This window comes from Monodon monoceros, unplaced genomic scaffold (genome assembly GCF_005190385.1).
Source record: "Monodon monoceros isolate NGI ecotype Baffin Bay Population unplaced genomic scaffold, NGI_Narwhal_1 Super_Scaffold_9, whole genome shotgun sequence".
NCBI classification, from domain to species: domain Eukaryota; kingdom Metazoa; phylum Chordata; class Mammalia; order Artiodactyla; family Monodontidae; genus Monodon; species Monodon monoceros.
This window is the reverse complement of record NW_021703786.1, coordinates 20,301,287-20,326,621: the sequence shown is the minus strand read 5'-3', so window position 1 is coordinate 20,326,621 and position 25,335 is coordinate 20,301,287. Positions and strand designations below refer to the sequence as shown.

General features: G+C 52.0%; 1 protein-coding gene across 2 annotated transcripts in view; it reads left to right on the top strand.

The window, feature by feature from the left end:
* MAP3K14 (mitogen-activated protein kinase kinase kinase 14) overlaps positions 1-25,335 on the top strand; it is a 42,930-nt gene that overhangs the window by 13,487 nt on the left and 4,108 nt on the right. Inside the window, exons 2-13 of one of the 2 annotated variants that reach the window (XM_029212750.1) lie at positions 6,998-7,130; positions 9,626-9,901; positions 11,119-11,188; positions 12,314-12,524; positions 12,646-13,266; positions 13,839-13,976; positions 19,766-19,895; positions 20,347-20,478; positions 20,922-21,026; positions 22,333-22,496; positions 22,978-23,128; positions 24,897-25,286. In XM_029212750.1, the coding sequence (XP_029068583.1) occupies positions 9,646-9,901; positions 11,119-11,188; positions 12,314-12,524; positions 12,646-13,266; positions 13,839-13,976; positions 19,766-19,895; positions 20,347-20,478; positions 20,922-21,026; positions 22,333-22,496; positions 22,978-23,128; positions 24,897-25,286 (2,368 nt within the window). In that variant the 5' untranslated portion in view covers positions 6,998-7,130; positions 9,626-9,645. The remainder of the gene's footprint in view (positions 1-6,997; positions 7,131-9,625; positions 9,902-11,118; positions 11,189-12,313; positions 12,525-12,645; positions 13,267-13,838; positions 13,977-19,765; positions 19,896-20,346; positions 20,479-20,921; positions 21,027-22,332; positions 22,497-22,977; positions 23,129-24,896; positions 25,287-25,335) is intronic. The other variant, XM_029212749.1, reaches the window with a different exon arrangement.

Below are 25,335 nucleotides of genomic sequence, written 5' to 3'. Positions count from 1 at the left end.
GTGCTAATAGAATAGTGAGGTGACTTCGTGTCTTAAACATTTGAAAAGGCCTGTAGACAGTGGTGTTCCTGCACACGTGGGGCTGGTTAACTTTTTTTTTTTAACGTCTTTATTGGAGTATAATTGCTTTACAGTGTTGTGTTAGTTTCTGCTGTATAACAAAGTGAATCAGCTATACATATACATGTATCCCCATATCTCCTCCCTCTTGTGTCTCCCTCCCACCCTCCCTATCCCACCCCTCTAGGTGGTCACAGAGCATCGAGCTGATCTCCCTGTGCTGTGCGGCTGCTTCCCACTAGCTATTTTACATTTGGTAGTGTATATATGTCCATGCCACTCTCTCACTTCGTCCCAGCTTACCCTTCCCCCTCCCCGTGTCCTCAAGTCCATTCTCTACATCTGCGTCTTTATTCCTGTCCTGCCCCTAGGTTCTTCAGAACCTTTTTTTTTTTTTTTTTAGATTCCATATGTATGTGTTAGCATACGGTATTTGTTTTTCTCTTTCTGACTTACTTCACTCTGTATGACAGACAGAGCTGGTTAACCTTGATGTGTGGTGGGAATTAGGGATGGTCATAAATTTTATTCCATACATTTCATCTACCTGGCAGTTTGACCTATGGAACTGGCAGTGAGATTGAGTTTTGTGGGCGTGACAGGTTTCTTTTTTATAACTGACCTGTAAGATTTTAATGATTAATGTATTACATTCACATTTCATATCCTCTTTAATGGGAAATGCTTATGCAGAACTTGCTCTCCTGGGAAGCAGGCCTCAAGCTGGCGAGGAGGCAGGTGTTGAGATTCCTCCAGCTGCGTTTCACTCAGGGTGCTTCTTCTTCCGATGTCTGTTTCTAGGTCCCAGTGCCCACTCCCTTTCTCTGCCGAAGGGGAAATTAGCAAGCCTTCCAGAGGCCTGTAACTTGTGATTTTATCAGCCCAGGCTGGGCAGGTGGTGGAGAGTTCTGTCCCAATGGCAGGATTTTCATTTAATGCCCAGCATCCACCATCTGCCCTTACGCTGTAGGTTCCTCCATCTGGAACTCTGCCCCTGAATTAGACGCCTCTCGCTCTTCTGAGAATTTCACTCCTGGGGGTGTATCAGGACCAAGCAGAATTCCATGATCTGGTACCTGAACTCCACAGGCAACCTCATCTCCTGCAGCTCTCGACAAGCTTTGCTCACCAACAACTTCAAGCTGTTTGTGATTCCTACATAGATTCACCCCTGTTCCTTAACTTTTGCCATCCCCTCTACTTGGAATACCCTCTCCTTTTTTCTTGGGAACTTCTCACTCACCCCTTGAGACTCAGCCCAGGTGTCACCTGCTTTAAGAAGCCTTTCCTGATCCCCACCAGGCTGGGCTAGCTGTCCCTCCATGTGTTCCCACTGCATCTGCTATGTGTCTGTGCTGTCATTGCATCTCTGTGTGGTAAGAGACTACTTGTCTCTTTCCCCAGTAGACTGTAAGCTCCTCAATGGGCTGCTGCATCTTCTTCCTCAGTGTACACCCAGTGCTCAGCAAAGCCCCTATACCCAGCAGACCAATACATGTTCAAAGAATTCTGTGTTATAAGATCCTGCAGTTCTCTGCAGTGTGACAGGACACTCCAAAGGCAAGACCTTACTCATCCAGAAAGCCTCAACCTGCCAAAAGCCTCTGGATTTAGAGGCTCCTTATTGCATGCATATAAGTGATTGTTATATCTTTTTGTCTTAAGTATTTGGTCTGATATTAATATTAAATGTTTTTGGTTAGTATTGGCCTGGCATATCGCTTTGCATCCTTTGTTCTCAATCTTTCTGTATAATTTTGTTTGGTCTCTTTTAGTTAGCATCTAGAGGGATCTTTTAAAATCCTGATTGTCTGACTTGAAAACTTAATGCTTTAAAGTGCTTTAAACTAATTTTTTTTTTTTGTGGTACGCGGGCCTCGCACTGTTGTGGCCTCTCCCGTTGCGGAGCACAGGCTCCGGATGCACAGGCTCAGCGGCCATGGCTCACGGGCCCAGCTGCTCCGCGGCATGTGGGATCTTCCCGGACCGGGGCACGAACCCGTGTCCCCTGCATCGGCAGGCGGACTCTCAACCACTGCGCCACCAGGGAAGCCCTAAACTAATTTTTTTTTGAGATTTTTAAATTTCTTTATTTTTGCTATTTTCCCAAAGGCTTGTATAATGTAGAAACCATCCTATATATTTGATAGAAAAATATGAAACTACTGGATTGTTTACTATTTTTGACTTATAAAAATGATGACTTCATATTGTTCAATCTAAAAGTTTCCTCATTTAATCACATATAATTTTAGTCTGTTTGAGAAATACTTTCCATTGATTTGTTTGTTTCATCTATCTGTTCTTGGACATTTTCTGTTTGGCGAAATGTTCATGGCTATCAAATGTAGTTTTTGATTTTAGTGGTAAAATGAGCAAGTTAGTTCTGTTTCTCTTTTACATTATAAAATAATTTTTTTAAATGTAGACCATATGTGCTTAGGTAGATTAAATTCTTTTTTTTTAATAGATCTTTATTGGAGTATAATTGCTTCACAATACTGTGTTAGTTTCTGTTTTACACCAAAGTGGATCAGCCACATGCATACATATGTCCCCATATCCCCTCCCTCTTGAGCCTCCCTCCCATCCTCCCTATCCCACCCCTCTAGGTCATTGCAAAGCACCAAACTTATCTCCCTGTGCTGTGCGGCTGCTTCCCACTAGCTAACTATTTTACATTCGGCAGTGTATATATGTTGATGCTATTCTCACTTCGCCCCAGCTTCCCCCTCCCACGCCCTGTCCTCAGGTCCATTCTCTATGTCTACATCTTTATTCCTGCCCTGCAACTAGGTTCATCAGTACCATTTTTCTTTTTTTTTTTTAGACTCCATATATATGCGTTAGCATATGGTATTTGTTTTTCTCTTTCTGACTAACTTCACTCTGTGTGACAGACTCTGGGTCCATCCACCTCACTACAAATAACTCAATTTCGTTCCTTTTTATGGCTGAGTAATATTCCATTGTATATATGTGCCACATCTTCTTTATGCATTCCTCTGTCGATGGACATTTAGGTTGGTTCCATGTCTAGGCTATTGTAAATAGTGCTGCAGTGAACATTGTTATACATGTCTCTTTTTGAATTATGGTTTTCTCAGGGTGAAACTAATTTTTTTTACATTCAATTGTTAATTAAATTGACCAACATATCGTATCGATTCCTATGCCTACCATTGTTTCTTGCATCCCATTTCTTCTCTGGTTTACTTTTCTGCTTGCCAAAGCACAGCCTTCAGTGCTTCTTTCCCTGAAGATAGTACCGTCTTTCCCGGAACTCTTGTTGCTGTGTTTGTGTATTGTGTGGATTTTTTTTTTAATTGCATTAAGAAAATGAAATGACTTGTTAAAACTAATCAAGTGAAAACTGGTAACATCCCAGGAACATGTACTGGAGTAACTCCACTAGAAGTCTGACCAATTTATTGGTGATCCAGCCCTTACTGATGAGACCCCTCATTTTTAGTTCTTGTCCTTCCTGCCTACTCAGGCTAAGAAATTATTACCAACAGTGGGCAGATCCTGCGGGTAAAATAGGGGTAGTAATATGCACATGGGTAGTAATATTGCTCAGTTCCCGAAGTTCCAGGTACCTTTGCCAACAACTTTTATCCTAGAAAGGAACTAAGGATCCTTGGGTCCCAGGGGAAAGGGCCAGGAGTGTCCTGCCTTTAGCGCTAACCCCATGTTAGATTCTCTAGTTGTATAAATTGGGCCTTATTAGTTTCTGCAGGCAGTTTACCTCTCAGAGCCTTAGTTTCTTCATCTGTAAAAATATTACCAACCTTGCAGCGTTGCTGTGAGGTTCATCAATAACATGGATAAAGCCCCTAGCACATGCCCAACACACAGAAGATGTTTAATGAATGGTAGTGACTATGACAGTCCCTGGCACTTAGGAGACTGTCATTTAATACCTGTTGAGTGAATGCAGGAGCCTACCGGAAAAGGTTTCATTGAGGAGATAGGTTATAAAGGATAGGTGAGATCTGGACAGATAGTAATAAAGGAAGAAGACACTCTTTACAGGGAACAGGATGAGCAGAGGAAAAGAATCAGGCTCACCCGTTGCTGCCCTGCTCAGGGAAGTGAAAGGAGCAGTGTGGCTGGAACAGAGGCTGAGGGTAGGGGCTTGGGGAGGGTAGGCAGGGCAGAAAAGGGAGCTGGGACTGAGAACACATGGGGATCTCTGGGTCCACCTGGCCAGATAGCCGTTTTGCCTGGCCAGATCACTCTGCCCGGCACTTGCCCTTGGTTCCCCTTCCTGCACACCCCTTGTTCTTGATAGGCAGAGGCTGGCCCAGTGTGGCCTAGTAGCCAGGCAAGCTGAAGGCTTAAAAGAGGAAGCATGAGAATGAGATTGGTTTTCAACTAGTATCTTATTAAGGAAGTTGAGTTCCTCTACTTCTGTTATTTGTCCCCTCTGGGCATTCAGAGAAGGACAAGTTTTTATTTCCAGATGAAATATCATGAGAGGGATTTGCCCTGTTCTGCCCTGGCCCCTCAGTGGACATTTTCAAGATGGCCCTATATTTCTCTTTGATATACAGAGAATCAAGGCTGAAGGTGTTGAGTGCCTTAGGTAAGGCTTGACACCTTGGCTGTATGATGCTGAAACAAAGAAGTCCCATTGTCTCAATGAGGGCGTTTATGAGCTTCTATTGGCCAGGCAAGGTGATTGGCATTTCATGTACTCTACCTCCTTCAGCCCTCAATACAGCTCTGAAGAAGCTATGAGAAGAAACTCAGTGGCCTGCTCAAGGTTTAGCATGAAGGCTGGGGAGGCAGCAGTGCACGTTCAGCCCCACTTCTGCAACTTGTCCCTGTGTGACTGTTCTGGCAGGCTACTGAACTTCTCTAAAGCCTCAGTTTTCACATCTGAAATTGACATTAATAATGGCCGTGCTTAGTAAATATTGACAATTATCATTCTGAATTGGAGTCATCCAGCCCTCAAATAATCCTGACAAATCAGTAAATCAGTGGCATTTGGGAAACTAGAAGGAACCTCAAAAGGTTTCCTAGGCCACTAGTTTTAAGACTCTTTTTCTTGGAGACCTAGGATTCTGGGGAGGTCTGTGGTGGATGAAGGGAAGCTGAGTATGTGTGGCCCTTGCCCACCTTCTTCAGCAGAGCAGCTGTTTCTAATGTGAATTACGTAGCAGTTGCACGTTTCTTGCTCTTTTATATTGTGGGGGTTGAGGTGGATTTCATTTAATAAAAATGGTCCTGCTGCTTTTTAAAAAAAGCTTCCAAGGCTTGACCTCATATCTCGTGGTTCCTAATCTAGTGTTTTTACTGACCTTACTAAAACAGGGAACTGAAATATGATACATTTTAGAAAGGTTGTCATCAAAATTTTAAACATTATTCTCATACCTTCCAGTTAATCAAGCACTCATTTAGTCTAAACCCCATTCCTCTCCCAGAATCCTAGGAACAGAAATTTTGCTGTCAGAGAAAGCATTGCTATCATAGCCTCAGACAAGAACTGTCTAATAGAACTCTCTGCAGTGATGGAAATGTTCTCTGTGTGCACTGTCATATACGGTAGCTAGTGTAACTGAGGAACTGATTTTTAAATTTTATTTTAAATGAATTGATTTAAATGTAAATAGCCATGTGGCTAGTGGCTGCCATATTGGACAGTGCAGTCTTACAGTATACAGCAGGGGTCAGATGGCAGTCCCTGGCCTCTGGGCATGGGAATCATCCAGAGAACTTGTCAAAAGCACAGATCCTGGGCCTAATGCCCAGTGGCTGATTCAGTAGACCTGGGGCGAGTGCATCTGAGGTGGTTATTCTAACTTGCACTCAGGTAGGAAGGCACTACATTAGTGAGCTTTACCTCGGCATAAAAATGTGGAGCCAGAGCAAGCATTTTGCCCTGGCCTTGATCTTCTGGGGAGACTAGAGCAACTTTCTGAGGAATGTCAGACCCTTGGAGGATGTGATGAAAGCTATGGACCTCTTCCCTGGAAAAAGACAAAAATAGTTTCTAGGGCTCCCAGACCTCCTTGAACCCACATTAAGAACACCTCAACTTGGACTGAAGATCTTTACTAGCTGGTGAGGGAGTTGAGCTTGAGCCCAGGAGCCTTGTGACATGCAGGCGTGTCACACAGATATGCCCAAGGGTTAATCTGGTACCATCCCGCTCATTCCTACCCCTGGATCCCTCCAGGGGGTCATGGAGGCACCACAGAAGAGAGAATAGGCAGTGTATGTGGATCAGGCCCTGAAAGAATACTGAATGAGTTCTGCCCCTTTCCTTTCCCCTTATGTTTTCATAGCCTTGTGGGTGAGCTGAGAGGGTGTGGCTATTGTCACTGCTCATGTCCTCAGCTCCGATACAGAGAGCAGAGGGAAGAATGCATCTGGGGCCTGAGTGGAGCTGTGGAGAGAGTCCAGCTGAGTAATGGATCAGGATTTTGACTTGCCTTCAAAGGCAGAGACACAACGGGCTCCCACTTAGTCCTCACTTCCCACAAGCTGCAGGAGTGAGAGAGAAGGGGCAAAGCTGCGGGGCTCTGGGCTGGGGCAACGAGCCAGGGACCGAAGCCCAGAGCTGGGCAGGCCACCCAATCAGCAGCCCCAGGCTTAGTGCAGAACCCCATTTTTTGTAGATCAGAACCCATGTAGAAGTGGGGAAGAGTGAGGAAGCAAGCGTGTGTATGTGTCGGAGAGCTGCTGTCAGGCCAAAGTGTCCTGAAAATAGCCTCTTGAACTTGGAGACTGTCGGTGAGGGTCTGAGTCATGGTCATGTGGCACAGGAAGGCCAGACACAGGAGAAGCTGTACAGCTCCCGGGCCGAGATTTCGTGCCCCTGGGAGGTGAGGGTCAGCCTGTTTTCCCCGTGCCCTTCACAGATTCAGCTGCCAGCTGCTGGGTTAGCTTCTCAGGCCGCCTTGTTCCTCTCTCTGCCTGCTAGGCTGCCGAATGAGTCATCAGGGAACTACAGAGGAGGAGGCCCCAAGCTCAGCTGCCTCAGCCTCGGCTTCTCTGGGACAAGGGAGCCTGGAGTGCTCCTGGAAGGAGGATCAGGAGCCTACCTAGCCACCAAGGTGAAAGGGCAGCTTCTGGGGGAGGGGGTGCCCCACAGCCTGTCTGGAGGAGCTCCAGCTCAGGATGAGCCGTGTCAGGCAGGACAGGCCACTTGAGCCTGAGTGCAGCTCTATAGACCTCTAAACATCTGGGTTTAAGATGTTGGGTTTAAGATCTTGCCCTCGGAGCAAGATTGACTGCTGGCCTCATTTCTCTCACCGTCAGATGAAACTCTGTCTTCATCCCCGATGCTCAGCATCACCCCTTGATTCCGTCATGCAGCCAGCACCAGCTGTTTCATCTATGCCCCACTCTGCTCTACACCGGCAACACCACCTCTGACCCTCAGAAGCCTTCTGCCCAGGGAGGACCACGACTTTCCTCCTTGTGTTTGCCTGCAGCCCAGGGGACTGGGGAGTGGGTAGCACAGCCCACTAGGCCTGGCCCCGCACTGCCCCACACAGGCTGGGTGATCTGGGGCAAGTCTCCGCCTAATTAAGCCTGCGACTCTTCAAGTAAAAGTGAGGAGAGGGACTTCCCTGGTGGTCCAGCGGTTAAGTCTCCATGCTCTCAATGCAGGGTCAGGGAACTAGATCCCACATGCATGCCACAAATAAGGAGCCCGCATGCTGCAACTAAGACCCAGTGCAGCCAAATAAACAAAAAAAAATTTTTTAATGAGATTAAAGCAATGTCCCTATAGGCACACTTCTAATACTATTATTAGGTTTGAAGGTCTTGGGGTCTGTTTTTAAGATCTCATTTCCCTTATAAAGAGGCTGAGAGAGGTGGGCCCTACTCTAGGTCCTGGATCAAGTCCTTTTTGGAGATGGAAGGGGCTGTGGAGGTGTGGGGTGGGATGACAGTATGGTTACAAGTAAAACAGCCTGCCTTGGAGGGCTTTCACCTAATTGAAATCAGAACACCCCTTAGACTTCTTAAGGTCATCAAGAAACAATGAGGCCACCCATTCAGCCTCCTGAGCATCCGGCCTGCAGGACCACACCCAGGCATCCAGGCTGAAAGCTGGAGCTGCTGAGTTCAAAGCTAGAAGGCCCTTGAAGGCACCCCCCACACCCACACCCCAGTCAAGCTGACTCAGCCTTTCGTAGCCACTGTGGTGAGGCAGATGCAGTAGGAAGGAGGTTTCAGCCTAGTGTTTCCCAGCATCCCACTGTCTCTTGTAAGCTTCCAGCCTGATCCGGCAGAAGGTCAGAGGTGCTGGAGGGTCGGCTTCCCACGGTCTGCCTTTCTCGTGCAAGAGCAGATGGAGGAGTGATCCGGGATGAATGGAGCTACCGCAGGGAAGACCGCATCTGTTAGTAACAGCCTTAGGACCAGGCTGCCATCAGAGAGCACTTATTAAAGGCCTGTCTGCAGTTGATGCCTTCTCAGGCTTTGTCTCAAGCAAGTCATGACCCAGAAGGGCCCTGCCCTTGGGAGTCCACAGCCCCAGTCTTTAAAAAGGCTTCCAAATGGTAACAACCTCAGGGCGGTGCCATTCTCTTTCATGACAACTCTAGCCCACGTGCTCCTTGCACAGATTGTCACAACAGTGGGCTCTCTCTTCCTTCTGGCTTTATGGGAACGCAGAGCTGGTAGAGATGGAGCCCAGAGAGAGGTGACGTCTTGCACTTTGTCCTCATATTTCTAGAGGTGTCGGTTGGTGTCCAGGGCTCTAATGTAAATTCCACTACTAATGTTGCCTGAAAGAAAACTGATACTTAGGAGAGATTTTCAGCAAATGAGTTTGGACATTACAGAAGGAAGCATGTCAGTTCCTTCTGGAGAGCCACAAACAGATGCATCTCGTGAAAGGAGCCAAGTGCTGGTATTGCCATTTGCATGCTCGTTTTTCAATTTACAAGATTTCATTTATGTGTATGTATGTAATGTTTATATAAATATACACACAAATCTATCTATATATATATATATACACACACACACATCTGGATGCCTATGTACACACACATGTGCACACACACATATACATACATGTATCTACCTCTAGCTAGGGAACAAAACAAAACCTTGGTTCTCTCCACTTGGAGAAAAGCCATCATGGATGGTGCAGGCATGTCCTCTACGAAGCAAGGCTTCTGCGGAATCAGTGATGTGACTGATGGTTTTGGAGTATAGGATCCACCACCCTGTTCTGGGGAAGCAAAGTTCACCACAAAACAAACAACAGAAAAAGATTCAGCCATTATTTATAAAGGCAAGAAAGAACCAACCCAGATGTTGGTCCACGTCTCTCCTGGAGGAGGCGGGCTGGAGTTCCCCTTGTAGGGTGGAGAGAGGGGCCATTTATGGTGGAGGGGCCAGTAGGGCTGGGGGGCTCACCCCACGTGGAACAATGGTGAGGTTGCCATTTGGAACATTTGGAGGATAGCTATGTGTGGCATGAGGAAGTAGAGACCCTTTGCCCCCTGCTTTTCTCCTCCCACCCAAGCCTGACACCTGGGCGCCTCGGGGTCTGGGGGTGACCTGCTCTGTGTGTGGTCTCTCACAGGGTGAGCGTGAGCCTGGGAGATGGCAGTGATGGAAATGGCCTGCCCAGGTGCCCCCGGCTCCGCGGTCGGGCAGCAGAAGGAGTTCGCCAAAGCCAAGGAGAAGACACAGGCAACGGAGACGAAGCAGAGCTCCATCCACAAGCTCGAGGCCGTGGAGAAGAGCCCCATGTTCTGCGGGAAGTGGGAGATCCTGAACGACGTGATTACCAAAGGCACAGCCAAGGAAGGCTCCGAGGGCGGGCCGGCTGCCATCTCCATCATCGCCCAGGCCGAATGTAAGGAGCCCTGGGCTGGGAGTGTTGGCAGAGAGGGCAGGTGGGGAGCCTGCAGGTGGGTGCAGCGCTTGTGCAAGGGTGGTTGGGCACCGATGGGGCTGGACTTAGGGTCCCCCTGTGGAAGAGGGAAGTCAAGGTGACCACCATAGAAGACTTGCAAGACACACCTGGGAATTAAGCCAAGGATCAGTGTGAAGTGGGAGCTCGAACAGTGCTGGGGAGTGAAGCACAAGAAGGGAGAAGTGGCAGACAGAGGCCTTGCTCATGACCAGAGCAGGGGAAGGGAGCTGGGAGACAGGAATGCTTGGGCTCCAAGGTCCTGGGCCCTCTCTGCAGGGCCATCAGGCAGGCCTTCTGCTGGGACCTTGGGCAGCCTGAGCATCTCTGGAGAGGCCCAGGCAGGAAAGGCCAGGTGTCTCGGAAAGCCCCTCTGGGCCCTGGGCCCTTCACCTCCTTCCACGCAGGTGCTTGCCGCCCCCCCCCCCCCCCCCCCCCCCCCACCGCAAAGAATGAACGCCTGCCCTCGGGCCTGCAAGGCTGATGCAGGGTCTGCGGGGCATCATGGGCTGATCCTTTCTGCTTCTACTCACAATACCTCAAGATGGCTTGGAGCAGTGGCTGCCACCGGAGCCTGAGAAACTCCCAGGGGCGTGGGGAGGGCCAGGAATCCCCTCTCTACCCGACACCTACCCTCCACCCCAGGAGGTTTCCTGGGGTGGAGCCTGGCGAGACCTACAGCTCATAATGGTATTTTCTCACATACACACATCCTTCCCCTCATCTTCCGCTTCCTTCTGGCTGGCCTTTGACGAGAGATGAGAATAAAAATTAAAGTGGAGTGAGTGACATAGTAATGGTAGTACTGCACACGTGCGCGCGCACACGCGTTATATGTAATAGTGTATATTTGTTGAGCTGTTACCGTGTGCCAGGCACTGAGTTGAGTGTTTTATATAGATCATCTCACACCTCACAGTACGTGAAGTGAGGTGCGCACCCTGTGATCCCATATTGTAGGCACGCCCTGTGCCTTGACCCTCAGGCTGGGAGGGAGGGGTGAGGCTGCCAGTGAGAGGAGGTGAGCCGCCAGGCAGAAGGGGTCTGGGAAGGAGGAGTGGCCGGGAGGGTATCTGCAAAGTGCCTCTCCCCTAAGTGCCTCTCCCCTGTTCTTTCTCTCTCCTTTCTGCTCATCCAACCCCTTTGCCTTTACTTAAAAGGTGAGAATAGCCAAGAGTTCAGCCCCACCTTCTCAGAACGGATCTTCATCGCTGGCTCGAAACAGTACAGGTAAGGTCAGCTTGAGTGGGGTGGCAGGGAGCTGCCGCGGGGGCGTCCCCACCCCAGCCGCTTGCTCAGGCCGCTCGCAAGTGACCCCTGGCTCCTTCCTTCAGCACCTGTGGTTCGGCTCTTGGAACCACCCCAGGCTTCCTCACTGAGCTGCTCTTGCAGCCAAATAAGCTTTTCAAAAGCTTTTCCCAGCGTGGGGGTGGCTGCCTCTGGGTCACATCAGGGTCACATCAGCTTGACGTTTTATTTTTATTCTCCTCCTCGGAGTCCTTGCTGCTCCCTTTCGGTTCCCATCAGTAGGGAGGATGCTGGGAACAGGAGGCACTTTGCCGCTGGTGCGTGACCACGAGTGCAGGCCCAGAGAAGCCGCTCTAACTCGGGGAGAAACCTGCTGTGTCTTTCCTTCTGTGAGACACACCCAAGGAGGGATGAGGGCTTGGAAACAGGCAGGGACAGACTTGCAGCTCGGTGGCCCTGTAGAAAGGAGGCCAAGTGAGGCTCGGCCTGTTCCCAGCCTCCCCAGCCCCAAAGAAGATTTTTGGCAGCTGGAGGTTGAACCTGGAAACAGTTCCTCCCCTACCACCAGGTGGACTTCTTTATCGTTGGAATTTGGGAACTGCTAGCGGGAAAGTGACCAACCTCAGCTGTCCCTGCTTTGGAGGCAACAGAAGCCAACTCAGAGCCGAGAATGCCTGCCATGGGCTGTGGCCCTCTGAGCCACATGCCCCGCTTCCGGGACCTCTCAAGGGCAAGCCCCCCTTGGAGAGCAGGGAGAGAACCATGTCTCCCCCTCCACCCGGAAGAGCGGTGTGCACCCTCACTTTAGTAACAACCACTGTTGATCGGAAGCTTGCCGTGGGGCCTGACACCGAGGCAGGCTTTTTAAATGAGCTATTTCATTTAAACCCCATCTTCGCCCTGCCCAGCAGGAAACGCCACCTCCATTTTATCAATGAGGAGCCTAAAGGTCTTTGGGGGCTTAGAAACTTTCCCACGTTCACACAAGTCCTGACCAAGCTGGGATTTGACCTCGGGTCTGTATGACTCCAGCCGCAGCTACCTGAGCCGTTCTGTCTCCCTGCCCCCTCACACTCAGAATGCGTGTCTGTGTCCCCTTGCTGACAGCCAGTCCGAGAGTCTTGATCAAATCCCCAACAATGTGGCCCACTCGACCGAGGGCAAAATGGCCCGCGTGTGTTGGAAGGGGAAGCGTCGCAGCAAAGCCCGGAGGAAACGCAAGAAGAAGAGCTCCAAGTCCCTGGCTCAGGCAGGAGTGGCCCTGGCCAGACCCCTCCCCAGAACCCCTGAGCAGGAGAGCTGCACGGTCCCGGTGCAGGTGAGACCCGCCCCTACGCCCAGACCCCTGTGCCGGGCGCCCCCTGGGCTCATGGGCCTTCGGAACAGCACCTGTGCCTTGGCCCCAGCCCCATGTCCTAACAGCTGTGTTTCCCCCGCAGGAGGATGAGTCTCCGCTAGGCACCCCGTATGTTAGAAACACCCCCCAGTTCTCCAAGCCTCTGAAGGAGCCAGGCCTTGGCCATCTCTGGTTTAAGAGACTCGGGGAGGGCCTGCGGCCAGCACTGCCTCGACCGGAACTCCACAAACTGATCAGCCCCCTGCAGTGCCTAAACCACGTGTGGAAACTCCACCACCCCCAGGACGTAGGCCCCCTGCCCCAGCCCTCTCACCCCTTCCCCTACAGCAGACGGCCCCACCCCTTCCCGTTCCACCCTCTCCAGCCCTGGAAACCTCACCCCTTAGAGTCCTTCTTCCTAGGCAAACTGGCAAACTGTGTAGACAGCCAGCAGCCCCTGCCCGGCCCTCCCCTGGGCAGACTGGCCTGTGTAGACGGCCAGAAGCCCCTGCCTGGCCCACATGTGAAGCCCAGCTGCCCGTCTCATGGCTCGAGTGACAAGCTGTCCATGGAGGAGTACCTCGTGCACGCTCTGCAAGGCAGCGTGAGCTCCGGCCAGGCCCGCAGCCTGGCCAGCCTGGCCAAGACCTGGTTGGTGGGGGGCTCCAAGCCTCGGGAGCCCAGCCCTGAAACCGAGGACAGTGAGGGGGTCCTGCTTATTGAGGCGAGTAGTCCCCAAACACACGTACACCTACCACCGCCTCCACCTCCAGGGCCGTCCACCTTCACTACCCCCCTTCCCTTCCCCTTTTCCTCTAGTTCTCTTCCTGGGTCACTGTGTAATGTTATGTGATTTTCCCAAACTTAGATTTCTGGGTGTTATCCCGTCCATCTCTGACACACTGTCCCTTGTCCCCTGCCCCTCTTCACTGTCCTTCCCTTTCCTCTACCACTTAGCTCCTGAGGCACTTTTTCTCATGGTCAAGGCGGTTGACAATTCCGTTTCTGTCCCACAATCACAAGTCTGGGGAGGAGGTTTCTTCTTCTCAAGGGTCGGCTTGCCTCAGCCCGTGAAGCTCTCCCTTGCCTTCGCCTGACTCCTGCAACCCCCTCTCTGGGTCCGTCCCCACACCCCGACCCCGAGCCCTGCCTCAGACCTGCTGGTGTTCTTGGATGTGAGGGCTCAGCCCAGCAGCCTGGCAAGGGCCACCAGTTGGAGAGCCTTCCTCACTGTAACCCTTCGTCCCTCCACTGCCCTGGCCACTGAAACCGGCCTCTGTCTCCCGCCAACCCCAGAAACTCAAGCCGGTGGATTATGAGTACCGAGAGGACATCCACTGGGCCACGCGCCAGCCCTGCCTGGGCAGAGGCTCCTTCGGAGAGGTCCACAGGATGGAGGACAAGCAAACCGGCTTCCAGTGTGCCGTCAAAAAGGTATGCCGGGCTCCGGGGCTGAGGAGGGAAGGCGGACAGGGGGCCTGTCGCGTTCCCTCTGCTTCCTTTCAGGGTTAGCACAGGGAGGCCATGGGTCTGACTCGTTAACGGCGTCTGGCTATCCTGGCTGCCCTGGGTCAACTGGAGCTGGAAGGGGACAGTCCAGGTCACGTGTCCCCGCCTGGGTGCCACACTTGGTGCTCCTGTATGTGAGGGAGCATGAGAGTGTGCACGCAGCCTGGGCCACTCCTGATACCAGGCCCCTAGAGCACATCAAAACCTGGAAGATGGTTGGATTGTCATGAAATTCATGTTGAGCTGAAACCCCTGACTATATAGTGGACCAGAAGGTAATAGCAAGAGCGTAGCCTCCACCTAACAGGTGCTTCCCGACGGAGGCCGTGCACCTTGGGAGTCAGATCTGACTTGAGTTTGGGCTCTGCCTCCTGTCGGCTGGAGGTACTAGGTCCTGCGAGATGGACATGAGGAAACGAGACTTAGCAAGAAGCCCCAGGCTTGTCTGACTGTAGAGTTTGGCTTTGAACCTCTCTTCGGGAAGGGACAGGGGAGGAAGACTCATGCTTCTAGGATTTTGATTAGAGGCAGAGGCCTGAATCACCTCTCCCACTCCCTCGTCTCACTGATGTTAGAACTGGAGACCAGAGAGGGTCTGCACCTTGCCCACAGCTGCACAGCTGGGCCTGGAACTGAGGCCTCCTTCTGTCAGATCACACTGCCCAGGCCTAGCAGTCCTTGAGGGTGTCAGTCGTGCTCTCCTTCAGATACCATTTCTCCTCCTCTCCTCTCACCTTGACTGGAAGCCACCTTGTCCTTGACCCCAACTCTGCCTGAGGGCTAGCACCAAGGACTTCCTAAGGTGGAAATCAGAAACATTTCCATGGGCCATTTCCTTGGCCCTTGGGCAGCGTGAAATAAGCTAATTCAAAGATGGACCTTGCTTTCAAATGGCTTTTGTCAAGGACACTCTGATCCCCAAAAGGAAAGGGACCAAACAGCCAGCCCAGGCAGGTCCATCCCACTCAGGCCCCACGCAGAGTAGACACTGCTGCCGCCACTGTCTTGGGTGCCTGTGACTTTAAGGGGCGATGGTACAGATTGTGTTGTGAGTAAACCTGGCTTCCCTGGCTTGTGTGTGACCAGGTGTTAGAGTTCTAAAGTTTGGGCCTCAGGGTGATGGGATGAGAGAGGGGACTATCCGTAGGTATTACCCCAAGCTTCAGACCTACTGTGTCAAATAAGCCAGCTCCACCCCTGCCCACCCCCACCGGCCAAAACACGTGCTTAGTTCTTGCCAGCACGGGTCATCATCTTTCGCTGGGATGCCAAGGCCACGTGCCTGACCTTCTCAGCTGCAGTCCCCTCCCCAGGCCACCGGAGAAGGCTCAGCTGTTCCTCCTGAGAGGTGGGTGGGAGGAGGGCAAGAGAGTGTGAAGTGTCCTGGAGATGAGCGCCCATGCTGGGGAGCTTAGTCACCAGGCTCCTCAGCTGTTCCCCTGCTGAGGTTCTCAGAGTCCCAGGCAACAAGGTAAACAAGCCTAATATAGTAGAAGAGGACAGAGACTCCATTTCTCACCTCCCCAAGGCAGTCGGACAAGCTCCAAGCACAAGGCACGGACTTGCCAGCCCCAGAGCTGCTGCCCCAGCCCACCAGAGCCAGCCCTTCTCAGAACTCCACCTCCCCCATCCAGGACCTTAGGGGGGCTGGCTTTTGGCAGCTCACACAGCTGCCTTTGGTCGGGCAGACCACCCCTCCTTTCTCTCCAGAGCAGCGGGGTAGGGGAGGCAGTAGTGTCCTTTAGCGATTTCAGCTGGAAGATCTCAGAAACAGTTCCCTGCTAGGGGGTAGGGGTGGAGGGTGGGGACCAAGGATCAGAGGTCAAGCCGCACAGGGGGGTCAGAGCAAGTCTGCACACCCTCTGACGCTCCCTAGGGAGGATCCAGGATGTGGAGTATCATGTGGTGACATCAGCACCCCATTGGCCCTCCTTCTAGAACATTCATGGCCCCAGGTCAGATGTTGATTGGTCACAAGTCCAGGGCTTAATGTAGGGTTTGGGGGTGGGGGTGGGGTTAGGGTTTTGTTTGAGCTTACTTTTAATTTCAAATTAATTGAGGCTCATTGTAAAAGAATGATAACCAAAAAGCAAAAGTCCCTCTGTTGCCCAGTCCCCTTCTGAGGTAACCAGCCTTTGACATAAATCTTTTTTAGACTTGTTACGCATATATAAACATGTAGTTGTTTCTTTTATTGAAATGAGATTGCACTCATTTGTTGTTCTGTACCATGTTTTTTCATGTAATAGTGTATCATGGATAGATTTCCTTATTGGTACATATATATACATCTGTCCAGTGCTTTGTTGGGTTTTTTTTGTTGTTTTTTTTTGTGGTACGCGGGCCTCTCACCGTTGTGGCCTCTCCCGTTGCGGAGCACAGGCTCCGGATGTGCAGGCTCAGCGGCCATGGCTCACGGGCCCAGCCGCTTCGCAGCATGTGGGATCCTCCGGGACCGGGGCACGAACCCACGTCCCCTGCATCGGCAGGCAGACTCTCAACCACTGCGCCACCAGGGAAGCCCTGTCCAGTGCTTTTTAACAGCCAGTGTGTAAGTTCTTAACCTAGTCAGTGGATGAAGTCATAAGATCCATGAATTCCTGGAACTTTATTCTAAAGTGTGTATGTGTGTGGCAAGTGTGGACACACACACATTTTTTATTTATTAGATTTTCAAAGGGGTCTGTGGCTCAAAGAGGGTTAAGAACTGTGCCTTTGAGAACATCTGGCTCGAGCATGGAGTTCTGGGAGCCTCCTTTTGCCTCTGCCCTGATCTGGGGTAGTGTGGCCTTGGCCAAGTCCAGCCAGCTGTTGTTACCAAGCACCTGTTCTGTGCCAGACGCTGTGCCAGGGAGACAGAGGTGTGGAATCCACACGCCTGACCTGAAGGAGCTCAGATTGTAATGGGGGGTGGACAGTTACATGGTGTAAAGGTGGTAGAAGCAGCCATCAGCCGGGGACATGGTGAAGTCAGCCGGGACAAGTGTTGAGAAGGAAATCAGAACAAGGACCGAGGGGAGAATATCTCGATGGTGATGATGAAATAAGGCGGAAAGCTATGTGCCCAATACTGTGTGAGTCACCTTCACATATTTATGTTCCTGGGACCTTTAAAAGAACTTATTAGAGTTGCCGTTACTCCCTTTCTTACCGATGAAATAAAATGGATACGAATACTAAAGAAAACAAGAGGGAAAGTTTCAAGAAGGAAAAAGCGATCTGCAGTGTAAAGCATGCAGGCAGTTAAGCAGAGGGAAGGGACTTGTGGATTTGGCAGTTAGGTGATTGCTGACCATGTTTCCACCTGGGTAGGCGCGTGCCTGAACGTAGGTAAAAACGTCCCAGATGTAAAAGCTAATAGAGCTGGAAGGGCCTTCAGCGAGGTGGGGTAGCTGGGAGCTCTGGAGTCAGGCTTCCCCCACCAAAATCCCAGCTTTGCTACTTTATATCCAGTGACCTTGAGCAGATTACTGGTCCAGTCTTCAGCTTCCTTGTCTGTAAAATGAGATGATATCACCTCCTAGGCTATCGTAAGATGTAAACGACTAATGCTTATGAAGTGCTGAGCACAGTACCTGGCACGTGTTAAGTGGGCATTAAATATTAGTCCTCATTAATTAACATCCTCATCAGAGTCCAGCCCTCACTTGACAGATGCAGACACTGAAGTCCAGGGAGGAGAGGTGGCCGGACGGGCAGCTGGCCTGGACCAGGAGGCCGTCCTTTCTCCCTTGGGACCGTCCTTTCAGCCTGCTCTCCCTGGGGCTGGCCCAGACTTCTAACGCACCTTGTGTTTTGAAGTGTCCCTTCCAACCCCCTCTGATCTGGGTGGTTGGGCAGGGTTTTAATATTCCTGGGACACTCCAGAGGACTTATGGATTTCTTCAAAGTTAAAGCCGAGGCTCCCAGACTTTCTTGGTTCACAACCCTTAATGTCTCAGTCATTTTTTCAAGGTGCTCCAGGCCAAAACAAGTACTGACCAGTTCCATTTATTAAATAATTGGGTCAAATAATAAGTCTTTATCCTAATAACCTAGTAGCCATTTGAATAACAACACACATAAACTGCGAGATAAATTTTGCTCTTAAACAAGCGTTATTTACTAATGGGATGCATGCCTTGTTGGGCAGGCACAACTTCTCCAACTCAGAAATCATTGGACACCGTCACTTTCATTTCCTGCTCCACATTATCCCCCTGAAGTACCTTTCTGTCACAACAACCTCCAAAAACCTAGCTTCATAAAGGTATATCATCAAAAGAATGCAGTTCGATCATTGAAACTGAACTGTCTCACGCTAGTAGTTTGTGTGGTGTCCCCAGATGTCAATCGTTGCTGTTTCCCTCAAATGCAAAATACCCTGTAGCCCCCTTCCAAGTTCTCTGCGGTGCCCCAGGGCGCTTCACCCCACAGCTTGGGAACAGTAGGGTTAAAGACGTTTGTTAATACAAGTCCGGTTGGCGAATTAGTTCCAACTCAGGTTCAGAGCTGGAAACACTGACAGGGAGTCAAAGTTCATGTGAGTTGATTAACCAAACCAGATATTCTGCAAGTAACCAGAAGAGGGACATTTTCCACTGATAGGCTAAAGTCCAAAAGCTGCACAAGTCCGCAGGTCTCGGAAGAAAACTGCCGGGCCCTGACTGACGGCTTCCAGGCTGGTTTTGTTACCACTCGTGCCCCCTGGTGGCGTTTCTCAGGGCTAACATGAGAACCAGCTGCAGCCGGAAAGGACAAGTCTCTGTTAGCAAGTGTAAGCATTTAGTAAGCTGCTCTTATTTGAGCTGGAGGGAGGAGGCGGGGAACTGGCATTTCCTGAGCACCCACTAGTTGCCAGGCCTGGTGCTGGTTATCACCCCTCCAGACCCCCACTCGACCCTGGAGCAGATGCCACTGTCCCCACCGTTCACATGTGGAGGCACATAGCTTGGGGGAAGTGATCTACCTTTGGAAATGGCCAAGCCAGGGTGTCAGCCCAGGATGTTTGTATCCAAGGCCTATTTCTTCCCTCCGTGTCATGCTGGTCCCTGCAGAAAGAAGTGGGTGGTCCCTGGCCTGCCAGTCCCCTGTAAGAGGGGCCTTGGCCAAACCCCTCCCCATAGGAGAATCCTCTCCTATGCCCAGATCCTGGGGAAACAGCTGCAAACAGAGTAAACAAGCACTGCCCCATCTACATGGACATTTTAGCCCTCAGGGGAAAAGGCAAATAATTGTGAGCAAATAATAAGTGCTCAGAAGGATGCTGAGGATCCAGGGGCACTGACAGAGGCAGAGTCTTGGCCGCATCAACTCTGGCTACAGAAGCCCAGCATCTTAAGAGTAGAAGTGGATGTTGATACAGAAAATGTCATGACCTAGAAACTGTCCAGACATTTGGGCTGGGGAAAAGAAAGTTCTGTGTTTGGCAGATCTCTGAGGGTGGGCAGCATGCCAGGGGCCTGGATAAGGATTGTAGTTTTTGTGACTGTATTTCCGTAGGCATCAGCACTGAAGAACTTTAATCAAGTGCTAGGCATTGACCCCGACCCCCAGGGGGCACAGTTTAGTCTCTAAGGGTCCAGTAGGCCCACTAGGGCCCCTGCCTGGCCTCAGAATCGTCACCGGGAACATAAGCGGCCTCTGTGCAGGGAGCTTCAAGGGTCCTGACAGGATGCCAGGGAACCAGCCCTGGTCCGTCACCCTGATTCACACCCACCTCTGGGCCCTTCCAGGTGCGAGTTGAAGTGTTTCGGGCTGAGGAATTGATGGCATGTGCGGGATTGACCTCACCCAGAATCGTCCCTTTGTATGGAGCTGTGAAGGAAGGTCCTTGGGTCAACATCTTCATGGAGCTTCTAGAAGGTAAGGAGCCAGCCGCCGCTCCTTCTCCCTCCACATTCAGAGCCAAGGGTTTCCCCGAGTCTTGCCCACGTTGACCCTCGTCCCCAGTCAATCCGGTTTTTTTTTGTTTTTTTTTTGCGGTACGTGAGCCTCTCACTATTGTGGCCTCTCCCGTTGCGGAGCACAGGCTCCGGATGCGCAGGCTCAGTGGCCATGGCTCATGGGCCCAACCACACGCGGCATGTGGGATCCTCCCGGACCAGGGCACGAACCCGTGTCCCCTGCATCGGCAGGCGGACTCTCAACCACTGCGCCACCAGGGAAGCCCAGTCAATCCGTTTTTACTCTCTTGACCCTGTGACATGAGCAAGAAAGGCCTGCTTTCTACCACCTGCCCTTCGAAGGCACTTGCCCTTGGCTGGCTTGCAGGCCTGGAAAAGCCCCATGTAAAGACTGGCCATTGGTCTCCTAGGTGGCTCGCTGGGCCAGCTCATAAAGCAGAGGGGCTGCCTGCCGGAGGACCGGGCCCTTTATTACCTGGGCCAGGCTCTGGAAGGGCTGGAATACCTCCATACCCGAAGGATTCTACATGGAGATGTAAAAGGTAAGGCTCAGGGCGCCTGTGGCCCTGGTCCCCGTGGGGCTCCTTCCTCACCCCACCCTGCCTGGTTTCCTCCCAGGTCTTCTGGACCTGCTCCAGTAGGAAGGGGAAGTGTGTTCTCCCAGCCCTCAGCCTGGCACTGTAGTTTCCAGTGGGCGATGCCCACAGAGAACAGCAGATCAAGCTCCTACCGCACTGGTGACCACTGGGGGAGGGTGGGGACAGCAGAGCTGAGTGGCACTGTCCCCTCACCCTCAGAGATCCTGCCTGCTTCCTGCCTCCAGGCTGAACTGATTCCCTCCTCCCTCCCTCCATGACTAATGAACTAATCAGAAGCAGCAGCTGCCATGCAGGGTCGGCCAGAAAATCGCCTCCCAGAGGCGCAGACTGGGCCGGGGCCCTTGGTGACTCACCTGTTCCTCTTCCTCCCGGGGGCGGCCTGCCAGCCGACAATGTGCTCCTGTCCAGCGATGGGAGCCACGCAGCCCTCTGCGACTTTGGCCATGCTGTGTGCCTTCAACCCGATGGCCTGGGGAAGTCTTTGCTCACAGGTACGCCCCTCCCCGCCACCGCTCCCCACAATGATAATAGCCAGTAGCCTTTACTACGCATTAGCCATGTGCCTTCTGTTCTTTCCTTAATGGCAATCAGAGATGTGAGCACTTTAGGTCCACCAGGATGCTTCAGCCCCACCGCAGCCCTAGGTTATGAGGCTTTTGTTGTTAGGCTTAAATGCAATGGTGCACATCAGGTGCTTGTTTCTGCCGTTCCTGTTATACAGGGTGGGGAACAGAAAGGCTGGGTGCCTCGCCTGAGGTCCCCAGGTCTCCTACCTCAGAGCCCCCAGAGCTCCACCCCTCTCGCCCAGCCTTTCCTGGGGAGCTGTGCTCCCAGCCTGCGACCTCAGCCCTCCTGTGTCTCTGAGAGCACAGTTTCTGAAAGCAAAATGGGAAGGCTGACCAAGGGGCTGGGGCTTAGTAGCTGAAGAAATCCCTGTTTTTAACTTACGTTCTTCTGGTTATCAAAATAATCCATACCCACTGTAAAATATTTGGTGACTACAGTGTTAAGTGGTATGGAAGGGGAGGAAAAAAGAATTCTCACCATTCCTCTTGCCCAGAGAGATAATCATGAATATTTTAGATAATTCCCTCCAGGTCTTTTTTTTTTCCGTACATAGTTAAGGCCATTATAACACGATTTTGTGCCCTGCTTTCTTATTTATAGCATTAGCGTAAAATTATTTCATTTTGACCAAAGGAAAAACAGTCTTTTAGAAGTGATTCTTTGTTGTTAAAGGACTGTTGGTAATTCTGAAGATGTAAATTGCACATGGACACCTGCCCTCCACTTGGAAATAACTGTAGTGTTTTCTTCTTATTACAAAAATGTCTCTTCTAATATCTTTTGCAGAAAGTCAAGCTAAGCAAAACTACAAACCGCTGGAAAAAAATACTGTTCACATCTGGCATCAATCTTTCTAGTCTTTTATGCATATAAGTTTTCTTTTTCCTTTTTGTTTTTTTTTAACCTACATTTTAGGAACATTGTACCACTAATCAGTCTTCTACAACCGAATTTCCAGCGTCTAGGCCCCTCCCCCCTTTGGGGAAAGCACTTTAAGGGTTTGGTCCACAGGGCAGAGCCCGTGTTTTGGGTGATATATTCTTTGTCCTAGTCCCCAGGACAACTCCCGACTTGGCCCAGCCCCAGCAAGCTTGATTTGGAGGCTCTATCTCTATTTAAAGTACTCTGAGACAGTCAGGGTGTTTCAGGAATTGACTCGGGTGGTCATTGCCGAGGCTTCTGCCCGTCAGAGTTCACAGTTGCCTCTTCTGTCTCTCCTCACCTTCTCAGGGGACTACATCCCTGGTACAGAGACCCACATGGCGCCAGAGGTGGTGATGGGCAAGCCCTGTGACACCAAGGCGGACGTCTGGAGCAGCTGCTGCATGATGCTGCACATGCTCAATGGCTGCCACCCTTGGACCCAGTACTTCCGAGGGCCGCTGTGCCTCAAGGTCCGTGACAGCGCCTGGGGCCGCCAGCAGGGCCACGGGGCCCGGGCTGCAGGCTTCATGTGGCCTCCCATTTGGGCCGCTCTTCAGTGGCAGATGGGAGCAAGCAGAGGCCTCATCATAAATGTGGGATCCTGACTAAAATACTTGGCTACTGGAATCTGAGGGTCCAAGGGCAGATCCTAGGTGAGGGGTCTTCTCGGGTCCATGGTTCAGGGCTCTCTTGCGTCCACACCCCGCGCCATCTCTGCCTGCCTCCTGACGGGCTGGGCCTGGGGGTCATGGGTGCCTGACCCCCTGGCTCTGTGCTGTCCTACCTTTTCTTGGAACAGTCCCAGCCCTCACTCTAGACCAGGCCACTCTGGTCCTTGTGACCGACCCCAGCACAGCAGGGCAGGGGAGAGTGGGGAGGAGCAAGAACAGAAAGCCGGGGGCCAGGAAGTGACGGGGAGGCGGGCCTCATATGTTGCCTTTTGACCCCCAGATTGCCAGCGAGCCTCCGCCTGTGAGGGAGATCCCGCCCTCCTGTGCCCCCCTCACAGCCCAGGCCATCCAGGAAGGGCTCAGGAAAGAGCCTGTCCACCGAGCGTCTGCAGCAGAGCTGGGGGGGAAGGTCAGCCTGGCACTGCAGCATGGTAAGAGCCCCATGCTGGCTGCAGGGGGCGAGAGAGGCGGCGGGGTCGTGTAGTGGCCAAGAGCAAGGTACTCAGCCTCTCAGAGCCTTGGTTTCCCCGTCTAGAGCATGGGCATGACACCAGCCTCAGGCTTGTTAGGAAGACTGAGGTCACGTGAGTCCAAGTGCTTAGTACTGTGTCTTGTACTGTGCTTAGTACTGTGTCTTGATGCAGAGGCTGTGCTCAGAGATGGGGCAGGGGGTTACAACATATAAAGGGAGGCTTGAACTCAGTATCAGAGAATGTGAAATAAAGCCAGGTATCACTTTCTAGCCATTTGTGTGGGGAAAATCAGGAAGTTGGTGTCACGCCAAGTGTTGGTGGGGATGAGGGACAGTGGCCTTTGCGCTCTTCTGGAGAGCACCTGGCAGCACTCCGGCAGACGTCTGCAGACCCGGGACCCAGCACCCCACTCCAGGGCGCACCGCCAAAGAAACTCTGCCCAGATCCATAAGGGGACACGCCTGCGGATGCACGCTGCAGTGTCGTTTGTGGGAGGGGAGTCGGGTGTCCCTCCCTGGAAGCTTGGAGAGGCCAAACGTGGGGGTGGGGGGTGGAGGATGCTCCACGCAGCGCTCACAGCAATTAAAGCAACTCTGCTCACGGGGCAACCTGGCTGGATCTTCAAGCCGCAGTGCTGGCTGCAAAGAGGACCAACAGAGCAAGGCCTAGAACACAGTGCCTTTTCTGGAAATTAAAAATTGATAAATAGGGCTTCCCTGGTGGCGCAGTGGTTAAGAATCCGCCTGCCAATGCGGGGGACGTGGGTTTGAGCCCTGGTCCGGGAAGATCCCACATGCCGCGGAGCATCTAAGCCCGTGCGCCACAACTACTGAGCCCGCGTGCCACAACTACTGAGCCTGCGCTCTAGAGCCTGCGAGCCACAACGGCTGAGCCCGCGTGCCACACCTACTGAAGCCCACGCGCCTAGAGCCCGTGCTCCACAGCAAGAGAAGCCACCGCAATGAGAAGCCCGCACACCGCAACGGAGCGTAGCCCCCGCTCGCCACAACTAGAGAAAAGGCCCACGCGCAGCAACAAAGACCCAATGCAGCCAAAAATAAAATAAATGTATTAAAAAAATTGATAAATAAAAATAACACGTGCTTTGCAAGAATTCGATCAAACCGAAAATGACATGTTGAACATAAGAGAACATCAGCCGGGGGCGGGGTAGGGGGTGGCAAGGGAGAGACAGTGGTTATGGGAACGAAAGGGAATAAAACAGAAGAGAGACCTTGCAGAGCCCCCTGACGCCAAACCTAGATGGTAGTTGTAATGGCCCCAGGGCTGAATTGTCCCCCCACTCCAGAGGAATGGTGTCTTCAGGAAGCACTGACTATTGGGAGGGGAGGGGTAAGAGAGACGGAGGGTCAGCGAGGCCCATTCGCCTGGGAACTGTGAGTTGGCATTACCCCAGAGCTATTTTTAAATCTTCTCTTTACTATTAATATTAACAAAGTCCTTCTCTGGAGCCAATTCTGTAATTTTTAAATTTGCAGTTGTTACCTAGGAGGAAAATGGAATAAAAGAAATACTGTCCTAGTCCCATCATCAGGGCCATCTTATGGAAGAGGCCTCCTCTGGAGACCACACACTGCCCTCCGAAGTCATGTCCTGGCCGGGCGAAAGGCCACCCTCACTGCCCGCTTCTGGCCCTCTTCTGCTCAGGAAAGGCCACCTGGCCTGGCCCATTTCCACCTCACCACGTGTCCTCTCTGTTTTGTAGTGGGAGGTCTGAGGAGCCCTTGGAGGGGAGAGTACAAAGAACCAAGACATCCGCCGCCACTCCAAGCCCACCCACCGCCAAGCCAAGGGCACCCTCACCAGACCCTACGTGCCCCACCAGTGGAGCTGTCGCCAGGGGAGCTCTCACCAGAGGACCTGGGGCCCCAGCCAGCTGAGGACGCAGCAGGCGGGGCCCCTAAGCTCCAGCCTCCTCCACCCCCAGAGCCCCCAGAGCAGAACAAGTCTCCCAGCCTGCACTGGGGCAAAGAAGAGTCCGGGACGTGGGAACCACTGGCTCTGTCCTCCCTGGATCCGGCCCCAGCCAAGAACTCCAGCTCACCAGAGCGGAAGGCAACCTTCCCTGAGCAAGAGCTGCAACAGCTGGAAATAGGTACGGGCAGCCACGGCATCCAGGTCCCTGAGCACAGGCCTGGGCCCTG